The following is a 13,237-nucleotide window of genomic DNA, read 5'->3' on the forward strand; positions in this document are numbered from 1 at the left end:
ACTAAGCACTATTATTTGTTTTGTAGATTGGAAAAGCCAGTCTTCCAAGAGATTGCTATTTTATTAATATAAAATACCTGTCAGAAAATAGTCAACCTTCTCAATAAGTTAAGATACTTTGAGAGGAACATTTTCATTATGTATTACTGCTTATTGTTAACTCTTTGAACTTTGATTCTGTGATAAATATTTTTTCTGAAATGTTGAAACTTTTCTTGGCTACAATTAAAGATTTCCTTCATTAATGTTTCCCTGAAACAATAATGCCTTTGTTAAAATTTCTAGTCTGTGGCTTTTATTGACCTATTTAACAAGTTGACATTTTAGAAATCATTTCCATTTCTCAATATAGTGAAAAGCAAAAGAACTTTAAACTATGGAAAAAGTTAGTTACAATGCAGATATCAGTATGTTTGCAAAAGCCACACTGTCTAGACCTCAGTTTTTTGATCATTATTGGTAAATGGAATCTGAGTTTTGTTTACTGCTGTGAGGGGTATTATTTACAGTATAAAGTTGTGAAACAGATACTCGTGGGGAAAAACCATGCATTTGACTTCCTGTTAAGTTGACAATTCTATTTTAGGAAAATTATTTACCGAGCAAATGAAACACTGAAAGAATGATGTTATCTTCCTCATTAAGTGTTAAAATAGGACATAGGGCACTTTTTATTTCATTTGTTAACAGCAACTTGTTCTTTATTAATTGTATACTTATTCTCTCAGCAATTATTTACTGAGAATTGTGTGAATATAGTAGGTTCTGAGGGACATGAAGATGAATCAGACATAAACCCTGCTCTTGAAAAGCTTACTGTCAAGGTGGAAAAAAGAATAAATACCAGATTCCTTTAGTAAGGTGTATAAAAGTCTAATGCTAAGAAACTCAGAAGAAGAAGTTTTTACTGAAAAGAGTACATATCACAGAGATTTTCTTGATGAGTGTTCAAAATTAAATACTTTGGATTTGCACTACTCCATTAAAGAAGACATTTTAATTAAGATTTTAAACAATGTATTAAATATCATTGCCTAAATTAGATATACAGTTTTCTTAGAGAAAGTTCTAGACTAAGTATAGTGGATGAATAAATCCTGATAGTCTAATAATATGCTCTTTTTTCCCTTTACTTCCTAGATTAGGGATAATGCACCTGTATTATTTCATTTATTTAAGTACAGTATGCTGCTGCTGCTAAGTCGCTTCAGTTGTGTCCGACTCTGTGCGACCCCATAGACAGCAGCCCACCAGGCTCCTCCGTTCCTGGGATTCTCCAGGCAAGAACACTGGAGTGGGTTGCCATTTCCTTCTCCAGTGCATGAAAGTGAAAAGTGAAAGGGAAGTCGCTCAGTCGTGCCCGACTCTTAGCGACCCCATGGACTTCAGCCTACCAGGCTCCTCCGTCCATGGGATTTTCTAGGCAAGAGTACTGGAGTGGGGTGCCATTGCCTTCTCCGATTTAAGTACAGTATATGCAGATTATTAAACAATTCAATAGATTTTGCTGTAGGAAAAATAGACTGTGTTTTATGTCAATACTATCCATATGCTCATTTATCTTTTTTGAATATCATTAGAAATGAAAGAATTGATTCATTTTAAAATTAAGAGCACTGTTTCATTTTTACTTGTAATAGTATAGAATTAAAGAATTGTTTATATCCAGAAAAAAAAAAATTCAAGATGTTAGGTTTTGTATTTTGTTTAATATCTTTCAGAATCAGATGACTTTAGAACTGAAAGTTTTATTTAAAGTTTAGATCATAATTCTGCTCTTTCAAATTGTAACCTAGTTTTAGAATCTGTTGGAATACAATGCACTGTTAGCTCAGTGGGAAAAAAGGGTTCTCGTATCACATGGTCTAGCAATGTGTTGAGGTATGTATTTTTCAAAAAGTGTGAAAAGGTACTTAAATGAAGAAAGAATCATAAAACGTTGAAACTAGGGAATTTTAGGGAAGTTGTCTATTACAGTCTCTTGGTTCTACAGGATGAAATTGAGGCCAGTAGTTATTGAGTGCCTTGCCCTAGGTCACACAGGTAGCATAATGGCAGAGCTCGAACTAGAGCCCTGCCCTGTGGACTTCAGCCAGCTACAGTGAAAATTAAGTTAGCATATCTGTTTTCAATTTTGTAAATTTTTTTTTTTTAACTTAAAGTTGTCTTAGTAGAAACTGACCTTCTAAATAGCATTTGTTGAAGCTGGGCAAGTGCTCAGTGGCTGATTACTAAGGTTCAATAGCTGCATGGCTAAAGTTTAGAGTCTAACATTTTGACTTTCTTTTGAATTTCTTAGGCTTAAGCATTATAGGAACATTATTTCCATACTAAATTAAATCTGTCATCTATCTCATGCTCATCCAGAGTTCTGTAACCACCAGAGGCCTTGTTGAGGAATGCCTTGACAACAGGCATAAGGTGTATCAGTAGCATTTTCTATGAGTAGGCATTTGTGTCTCCATCATTCATAATTTTGTTTCTTATTTGTGTGGCATTAACTCTAGTGTGAAGTATTACTTTTTTTTTTTTTTATCAATTTTTTTTAATTTTTAATCAATTTTTGGAGGACCCTCTTGAATTCTAGAATATATGTATATTAAGTAAGGAACATGTTTGTGGGAAGAAATTCCAACTTTAAACTTTTCTTAATACTATCTCTTATACTGCTGTCTTTTTTTAGCGTTTCTTTTGTTGTGCATTTCTACCCTGGAGCTTTTGAATATGCTTTAATCTTTGTAAGTGAGAAGTAAATGATTAGTATTTGTTCTAAGAGAGAAAGTTATTATTCTCTATATTGAATTGGACAAAAACATTTAATATGTATTTGTTTTTTTTTTTTTTACAGTTTATTTCACATGTTCCAATATTCTACTTTTTCTACTAGGTCATGCATGCATTTAGCTGTTATATACTTAAGAGGGTGGGTGATATTTGAATGTTATGAATAGAATTTTGGAATCTTTTTTGAAGTACATTTGTTTTTGCATAATATTTTGATAATTGGCATCAAAATAAGCTTATTATATATTCATAAAGAGGGGCAAGGAAGAGTGCAGTGTCTTATTGAAAGTTGGTAAAATTGGTTTTCCTTGCACTTCAGTGCAGAAAATCAAGGCAATCCAGAAACAATAGAGAGAAGGAAGGGAGAGAGAGAGAAAGTGAATATTAAGTTGTATGTGGGGAAACAGACTTGAAATCATCTACACATGTAGTTATCTAAAGATATACATGTAGTCAAGATTCTACATACTTTTTAAATTCCAAATAAGTAACTGGATTCATACCTAGATTTTCTCACATCTGTGATTTACTGATATATTATTCCTTGCTCTTCCAAGGCAATAAGTGTTGGCCTTGATCTACAAGTTACTGTGTGCATGTGAGCAGGAGCATGCTCTGTCAAAGAGAATTAACCTTTAAACCTTTTAAAAATTACTAGACTTATGTATCCTTTCATATATACAATGATCTATTTAAAAATTTTTTAAAAAAGAGAAGCTAGTGCTTTTTTCCTACTTTTGTAAGTTTAACATATGGAATTTCTTACAACTTTTAACCATATGATTGATTGAACTGTCCACAGCATGATTTTTTTTTTTTTTTTTCTTTTAAACTACTGGTAGTATTTGTGCTCGCTTCGGCAGCACATATACTAAACTACTGGTAGTATTTATTGGAACTAGCTTAGTTTATTCTCTCTTTTTTGGGGTGGGGGAGCCACATCATACAGCTTGGAGGATTTTAGTTCACCAACCAGGGATCAAACCTGGGCCATTGCAGTGAAGCAGTGAAAGCACTGAGTCCTAATCACTGGATTCCCAGGGAATTCCTATTTAGTTTATTCTTAATTATGCACCCTAATATTTTATAGAATGGGTATTATATTCCAGTATTGTTTAAATGGGCTTTTGTTAAATATAAAGCAAGATAGCTCCACTAGGTCCAGTTAGCATTAAGTTTTATGTTGTAGATATGAACAAGATATCTTTACTATAAATTGATTTTCTAAACTATATTACTGTTTTAGGCTAGATTATGATGGTGAGTTGAGTAAGGCAAATGTAGTGCTTTTTAAATTTAAATTCAAGTTTAAAATATATGATAAGACACAGATATAAAAATTACTTGTTTAAGATTACATATATGTATAGAATTGCTGATATGCGAGGTTCATGGCCATAATTTTTGTACTCTATGTTAAAGCTTATGAGAAAAAAAACTTAGCTTCACACTCCTCATTACTTTACTCGCAAATAAATTTACCTGAAAGTATAGATGATGGTTAAGCAACATCTGAGAAGAAAGGCACGTACATTCAGAAATCATTGGTAAGGTCTATAAAAGCAAATGTTTTATATGTCACACAAAGTATAACACTTGCTTTAACCAAGTGGCTTATTGTTGTTCAGGAAGCATATTTAAAGTTCTGTGATCGGCTCTTATGCTTTCCCTTTCTCATTCTTTCTCCTTCTTGATCTCTTGGTTTTAAAATCTTCCTCCTTATTTTGTAGACACTGCTCTCCTGTTCACTACTTCTTCTCTGTCTTTACGTCTCATCACTGGGCCTCTCTCAGTGTCTGTTTTCCCAACCTTCATCCCAAATTCCAGCTGTATATCTACAACCAGTTGGTCAGGTAACTTTGCACCTTTTTCAGTGCACTCTTTGATAGAGCATGCTCTGTTCTTTTTGCTTGTCTTTATTGCTTTTTTTTTTTTTTCTTTCTTTCTTTCTTTTTTTCTAACAGCCTAGGGGCCTCTTGTCAAATGTCCCATAGATTTTACCTTTTTGTTCCCACAATTATTTGACATGCTGATTGTTCAAAAAGTAGAGTGACAGTTCTTGTGCTTTTTATTAAGTGTGTGTTGGATATGTGAATGCCTTTTTGTTGATTAGCTACCACTACAGATCTAACACTCGTAATATGAGCAGCCCAGCTTTTATTTAGCTATGACATCTACATTTGAGGAGAGCTTAATAGAAGCTTTTTAACTTCTCAAATAACTTTTCCTAAATCAATGCTATTCTCTAACCCTTTGGAGCCAAGATTTGTTAGGCTATCTAATTTCAGAGATTGGGTTAAATTGAGAAGTTTGAGGATTTGGTGCATCCTTATTTTTTACTCAAGTAAATAAATAGTTATGTTTTATGCGTAAGGCATCTGACTGTGGTGCATCTGACATTGTTTCTCTCCATGAAAAACAGATATAGATTATCACTTGGCATGGCATCTCCCAGGTAATGCTTCACTATACCTGAAGCAAAACCAGACTGAATTTGAAATAAAGGTCAAAAAGGGACAAGAATATGTTTTTTGTTTGCTTGCTTGCTTGGGATTTTGGGGGTTTTTGTTGTTGTTGTTTTGGTCTTTGTTGTTTTGAGTTTGTGTGTTTTTTGGTCTGAGCCTTCAGAATAAATTCTTTATACCTTCTGTTATGAAAAAAGAATCACCTATGAAGAATGAATATATAAGTACTATCAGTCATGGTTGGCTGAATATTCTGAAAAAATTTTTTTCTGAATTTACGACTGTTTTTCCTTTGCTAATCTTCCAAACAGTTAACTACAAGTAGAACATAAATTCTCTCATTTCCTGAATAAGATCACTTATAAAGTTTCTGTTCTCTCAAAAACTTTTTTCAGAGAAATATTATGAATGTCCTGCTGTTATACAGTTTGTTGATAGTATAATGAGTGATAAACCTCTTTAAGTGATTTCTGCCTATAGATTTGTTTTCTCACTATTCTTCATGGTGCGACCATAGGTTTCTGACAAAACGAGAGCAAAAACTAATGCAGCGGCGACAACATGCAGAAGAGCTACTAGAGTGGAAGCGACGTTTAGATGCAGAGGAAGCAGAAATTCGTCAAATGGAAAAACAAGCCTTGGCTGCCTGGGACAAAGAATTGATAAAACCTAAAACTCCTAAGAAAGAGTTGGAGGACCAGAGAGCTGAACAGAAAGGTAATAAATACTAACTGTCCAGACTACATTCTAAAGCCTGACATAAATGAAAGATTTACTTCATTATCTTAAAAAATATGAATGATTAAGGGTAAAGAAGGTGATACAAACATATATGCTTCAGAATTGGAAAGATAAGAGAATATGGTAAATACTTTTATGCTAATATACTTGAAAACTTAGAACAAATGGGTAAATTCCATGAAATGGAAATAGGTTATTCTAGGATCAAGTAGGGTTTAACACATACTAAAATTGATAATGTGGTCAAAGATTAAAGGAGAAAAAGTACGTATATCTCAAAGATTCAGGAAAAAAACACTTAATAAAATCCAAAACATTTGTAATAAATCTCAAATCAAATTAGCAATACAAGGAAACTTTCTTTACCCAGTATAGGATATTTATTAACAAAAACAAAAAACCAAACCTGCAACAGACTTCATATTTTAATGATAAAACTTAGAAAGTTTTCCCTTTGAATCTGGAGATCAGAGTTGCTTATTTTTACCTGTAGAATGAAAGAAAGAAGCAAAACTCTCATTATTGCAGATGAGAAGGCTATGCACATAAAAAATCCAACATTTACATGTCAGTTATTAGAATTAAAAAGGGATAGAAAGTTGCTGGATTTACAATCCGTAAATAAAACTCAATTGCATGTCTATAGATAAGCAGAAATCGGTTAGAAAAATCTAATTTTTAAAAGAGATGCCATTTATAAATTTTAAAAAGTATACAAGATCTTTATGGAGAAAAATTTAGAATTTTCTTAGGAAACATTTGAGAAGACCAAAATAAATAGAACTTTTCCATATTCACAACAGATTCAGTATCATAAAGATGTTAATTCTCTATGAATTTAATGATAGATTCAAAACAGTTTAAAGCAGAATCCTAGCAAGATTTCTTTGCAAGGTTTGACAGCTCCTTTTAAAGTTTATATGAAAAAGCAAAGGACTAAAAAACAATGCAAGAACTTAGCAGTTCTAAAAGTCTTGAAACTGGTAAGTTCTTGCATTGTGTTTTAGTCCTTTGCTTTTTCATATAAATTTTAAAAGGAGCTGTCAAACTTTGCAAAGAAATCTTGCTAGGCTTCTGATTTTTGTTATCAGAGATAGACAAATAGACTGTTAAACAAATAGCCCAGAAAAAGACCTGTGAGTATATGAAAGTTGACTTCTGACATAGATAACTCAGGAAACTAGTGAAGAAAGAAGTGACTCCAATAAATTTTGTGAGAAGTGAAAATAAAGTTGGGTCCCTACCTGACAATATAAAAAGATCTATCTCTAGTGGGGGAGAAGAGTGTAAATGTGAAATTTAAGCTGTAAAACTTTTAGGAGACAATATAAAAGTATATCTTTATGACATCAAGGGGATGGAAAGATTTCTTTCACATTATATAAGACAAAAATCATAAAAGGGAAGATATATAAATTTGACTGTAATAAATTATTTGTTTATTAATACACCATAAAGTAAAACAACATATTTGCAGCACATACAACAGACAAAGGAATAGTATCAAAAATATATAAGTAACTCCTGTGAATCAATAATAAATGACAACCACATTAAAAAATAGGCAAAAGAGCAAGTGGTTCACAAATAAGAAACTCTATAAACAGTCAATAAACATATGAAAAAATGTTCAACTTCATTAGTAATCAGAGCATAAAATCTTAAAGAAATACCATTGCATGCCAATGTTCATTTCCTAGGGCTGCCCTAACAAACTACCACAAATTTGGTGGGGGTTTTTTTTTGTTGTTCGCTCACTTCCGGAGGCCAGAAGTACAAAATCAGGGTGTTGGCAGTACTGTGTGCTCCCTCTAAAGGGTCCAGGACACAGTTCTTTCTTTCGTCTTCCAGCTTCTGGTGGTATGCTACAGGCATTCCTTGTGTCTGCTTTTAACTCAGTCTCACATAGTCTTCTCCTCTGTGTCTATCTTTCTCCTCTCCTGTCTCATAAGGAAACTTGTCATTGAATTTAGGGCCTACCCAGATAATTCCAGAAGATCTCATCATGAGATCCCTAATTTCATTACATCTACAGACCTTTTTTCCAAATAAGATTGTATTCATAAGTTTTGGGAATTGAGACATGGACATATTTTTGGGGGAGCCATCATTCACCCCATTGAACACACCCATCAAACCTGTTGGTTTGTAGGTGGAACAAAGAACTGCTAGTGTAAGTGTTAATTGTTAAACCTACTTTGAAAAACAGGTTGAAAGGTGAGGCATTAAAAATCATCAATAAAATAATAAAAATAATAGAGCCAGGTATGTATGCCCTGTAATTCAGCAATTCCATTGCCAAGTATAAATCCTAAAGTATGGTCCTTGATCTCTGAGATCCTTTCAGAAGGTCTGAATAATACTGACATGTTGTTTGCCTTTTCTACTGTGTCAACTTTACACTGATAGAATAAAAATAATGGTGGGTAAAATTGCTGATGCATTAATATGAATCAAGGCAGTAGAGCCAAATCACATAGTGGTCGTCGTACTGTTCACAACCCTGTACTCACAGTAGAAATGTGCCATTCTTACACTTAATGTAATTTTAAATATTTGTGTAATTAATTTAAATATTATTGAATCTCAACTTTGCGTACGTATCTTTTTAATATTTTGTGTGACCAAATAGAAAATATTCAAAAAGCACTTGTGTTTGCCAAAGCATGACATTTATCTTGAAGAAAAGCTAGTTATTTGATTTGCAAACTGAACTAGCCATTTTTTTCATTTGGTACCATTTTTACTTAAATGATCAACAAACTGTGTTTATTCAGTCTTGAGTATTTATAAGCAATTTTTCAGAAATAAATGAAGCAGCTCTGACTTTTCAAGAAAAACAACTGATAGTGTTTATTGTTGATAATAAAATTAAAACTTTCAAGTGAAGATTAGGGCTTTTAGCAATGCTATTTCCCCTGTTGTGAGCTTGACTGCTTTCCAGACTTCTCTGGTATGAGTGATGGTATCAGTCAAAGTCATCTTTTAATATTGTGTGATAAAATGTGTGAATATTTGAAAAGATCTTCCTAATAACTCAGTGAACCAATATTTTCCAAATGACCAGTGAGGATTAGAAAATCACGTATGGGTAAAAGATCCTATTAAGGTGAAAGATCAGACTGTGGATTTTAATGCAACAGATTATGAAAAGTTCACTGATAATGGTGTAAGATTTCACATTACAGCTAACATTTAAGAAACTACTAATTGTCCACTTTTGGTGTGGCATTAAAAAAGGAAATCCAGTTACCTGTAAATACTGTTAAAATATTCTTCCCTTTTCTTATTATGTATCGTTTGTGTGAAGCCAGATTTTCTGCATACGCTTCAGCCAAATCAACATATAACCACAGATTGCATACAGAAACAAATATCAGAATCCACCTATCTTCTGTTAAGCCAGCCATTAAAGATTTTATTTTACTGTGTCAATAAAAGTTTCTCTCCTTTCAATTAAACTTCATTTTTTCAAAATAAGTACTATGGTGGCTCAGAGGTTAAAGCATCTGCCTGCAATGCGGGAGACCTGGGTTCGATCCCTGGGTCGGGAAGATCCCCTGGAGAAGGAAATGGCAACCCACTCCAGTATTCTTGCCTGGAGAATCCCATGGACAGAGGAGCTTGGTGGGCTATAGTCCACGGGGTCGCAAAGAGTTGGACAGGACTGAGCAACTTCACTTTCACTTTCACTGTGTTTAATTTTAGAAAATATAATTTATGTTAACACATAAAGGTTTATTACTCTTATTTTTAATTAATTAAAAATTTTATGGATTTTAATTTATATTGTAAATACTGATAGAAATAACTGTGTCTATAACTACATAAACTAAAGTTTTGGGGGGTCCTCAGTATTACAGAGTGTAAAGTGGTCCTGAAACCAAAATGTTTGGGAACTGCTGTCTTATAGCATTGTTTTTCAAGTTCTGGTTTGTCCCATTAGAGATGCATGAAATCTATTTAGTGGATTATAGTCAGCATTGTTTAAAATTGAAATAGAATAGAAAATATCATTATGTCATACATAGTAAGGATAAATACTATGATAAAGGTAAAAAAAAAATCTTAAAACTACTGCTCTAGAGAACTTTTACATAGATAATAAATGGATATAAATAAAGCTATCTATAAATACTGATATTATAGAGATATACATATAGATATCTATAAGTATTTATCTATACTAGGAGATATATAACAGCAGTATTTGAAATGGCAGGGGGGAAAAAGGAAACCACCCACATTAAATAGGAAAATGGATTAATAAATTGTGGTATATTTACATATTATGCTCAGTAAAGATAAAAAAATTACAGTATACAAGTCAACATATAAGAATCTCAAATCACAGGAGACTGCAAGCAGCTTGATTTCTTTTATAGAAAATTAAAAGCAAACAAAACTAAATGATATATTGTTTAGCTATACATACCAAGTGATACATAAAACTAATGATACAGTAAATGCAGTTCATCTGTAGTGTTCCTTTTTATCCTTAACAATTTTTATTTAATTTCTTCAGCAAAGGCTTACTTCTGTGTCAGTTTCCACATCCTCATTCTATAGCCTCAAATTCTGCTAGACTTGTCCATCTTGAAAGGAAATCTAAGAGGACCTAGTAAACAGATTCAATTTCTCAGGTTTCGTCATTTGCTGTAATAGAAGTAGAAAACATTTCCAACCATGTCTGGAGGGCAAATCAAGACTAGTTGTTGTTATTCAAACCTCCATATGTCAGGAACTGTTGACCTGTATGATCATGGAAAGTGTTACTGGGTAAATGAGCTAAAGACAATTTCAATCTCACCAAATATTGCTAAGGAGTAGTGTAGTTAATGAGCTAAATGACGTAAGTAAAAGAAAAATTAAGAAAAAGAATTGTGTGTACCTATTAGGGCACATTGTTGGAATAACTGAAGTTTACTAAGACCAAGCAGAAAAGTAACTTTCTGAAGACCATGTAGTGGTTCATAAAATTTTGAGTTGACTGGAGAGCCAGCTCTACACTGAGCTTCTAGAAGAAGTTCTAAAACCATACCAGAGAACTGGCTTGATGAGAAGACTGCTCTAGCAGTTACTCACCAGAGCACTAAAGAAAACTACTGTTTTTGTCATTCGCCATTCATGCCGCTTCTGCACCACTTTGCAACCTCTGAAAAATCCACTGTCACTACCAAAAGCCACCTAAAGTAGAGTCCACATGGAGCCTTCTTTTTCAGGTTATTCACTTTTGTAATGAGGTCTTCTACTGGGACACCTAGTTTCAATGCCCAAGTTCCAGTGCCCAGCAAGGAAGCTGGCAATTGGCTTTTCTGGGTTCTGTCTTGGGTGACAAGGAACTCATGTGGCAGGAAATCATCAAATAATCAATGAGGGATTAAAAGTAAGCTTGGGGTCCAAGAAATCTGACAGATGTCCATCATTAAGGAGTTTAAGCCATGTATCTTTCTTTCATAAAACATAAAATATTATTCAGGGAAGAGCTCTTGAGACTTTTCAAAAGCCTGATTTTTTAAATGGCTATTGAGCACTTGAAATTTAGCTGGTAGAACTGAGAAATTGAATTTAATTGCTATTTAAGTGGCAACATAAGGCTGATGGCTACCATATTGGACAACACCTACAGATTAAACATTTTACAAAGTTGTAGTGTTTTTCTGCTATAGTCCGTATTTCTTTAAAAGCGTAAAAATGTTGCTAGACTCCTACTGAAATATAACTCTTCAAAAGTCAGGAATACAGTGAAATACATACTCACATCTATTAGGAAAGCTATTCTCAAAAAAAAAATGTTGACAAGGATTTGGAGAAATTGGTGCCTGTGTGCAGTGCTGATGGGAATGTAAAATAGTTGTAACTATTATGGAAATGGTATATCAGTACCTCAAAAAATTAAAAATAGAATTACTATATTCCACTTCTGGGTTTATATACATATATACCAAAAAGAATTGAAACCGAGTTTTCAAAGAGCTATTTGTACACCCATGTTTATAGCAGCATTATTCACAATAGCCAAATGATGAAAAACCCAAGTGGCTATCAACAAATAAGTAGATAAACAAAATATGGTATATACAGGCAGTTTATTAAATGTAATTTTGTAAATGTTTATTAAAGTAAAACATTCTTTGGGGTATAGGTATTTCTTTTGTTGGGCTTCTCAGGTGGCTCAGTGGTAAAGGATTTGACTGCCAGGATATGGGTTTGATCCCCAGGTCAGGAAGATCCCCTGAGAAGGAAATAGCAACCCATTCCAGTATTCTTGCCCGGGAAATCCCATGGACAGAAGAGCCTGACAGGCTACAGTCCAAGGGGTCGCAAGAAGTCTGACATGACTGAGCACATGGTGATAATAATAGTAACTGATATAAAATTTTATCGATATTGAGCCAAAGTATAACTTAATCCTTGTGGGGCATTATATCCATGGTGACAGAATGAAAGCAGTGTACATTCTTAAGATCATACAAGTATAATATCAAGAATTTTCTGTTTACTGTCAAAAGTATTTGTTTTCTTAGAGCTGAGGCCACAGTGGACAGGAAATTCCAGAGGAAGGATAGTGCTACACGTTCCAAAAGTGCTGAGTAAAATTCATAGTATATCTCGATGCATACAGTTCATTCATTTGTATTGCTGTGTAGCATTTCAGTTTATAAATATACCACAATTTATTCATTTTACTTCAGTTCAGTTCAGTCACTCAGTCGTGTCCGACTCTTTGCGGCCTCATGAACCACAGCGCGCCAGGCCTCCCTGTCCATCACCAACTCCCGGAGTCCACCCAAACCCATGTCCATCGAGTCAATGATGCCATCCAACCATCTCATCCTCTGTCGTCCCCTTCTCCTCCTGCCCTCAGTGTTTCCCAGCATCAGGGTCTTTTCCAATGAGTCAGCTCTTCCCATGAGGTGACCAAAGTATTGGAGTTTCAGCCTCAACATCAATCCTTCCAATTGAACACCCAGGTCTGGTCTCCTTTAGAATGGACTGGTTGGATCTCCTTGCAGTCCAAGGGACTCTCAAGAGTCTTCTCCAACACCACAGTTCAAAAGCATCAATTCTTCGGCGCTCAGCTTTCTTCACAGTCCAACTCTCACATCCATACATGACCACTGGAAACACCATAGCCTTGACTAGACAGACCTTTGTTGGCAAAGTAATATCTCTGCTTTTCAATATGCTATCTAGGTTGGTCATAACTTTCCTTCCAAGGAGTAAGCGTCTTTTAAAATTTCATT

At 33.9% G+C, this 13,237-nt stretch overlaps 1 protein-coding gene across 3 annotated transcripts in view; it reads left to right on the forward strand.

Moving 5' to 3' along the window:
- CEP350 (centrosomal protein 350) overlaps positions 1-13,237 on the forward strand; it is a 162,694-nt gene that overhangs the window by 115,460 nt on the left and 33,997 nt on the right. For 2 of the 3 annotated variants that reach the window (XM_059875815.1, XM_059875816.1), the window contains exons 28-29: positions 4,515-4,637; positions 5,767-5,966. In XM_059875815.1, coding sequence (XP_059731798.1) covers positions 4,515-4,637; positions 5,767-5,966 — 323 coding nt within the window. The remainder of the gene's footprint in view (positions 1-4,514; positions 4,638-5,766; positions 5,967-13,237) is intronic. The other variant, XM_010813497.4, reaches the window with a different exon arrangement.

Source organism: Bos taurus, chromosome 16 (genome assembly GCF_002263795.3).
Source record: "Bos taurus isolate L1 Dominette 01449 registration number 42190680 breed Hereford chromosome 16, ARS-UCD2.0, whole genome shotgun sequence".
Taxonomy (NCBI): domain Eukaryota; kingdom Metazoa; phylum Chordata; class Mammalia; order Artiodactyla; family Bovidae; genus Bos; species Bos taurus.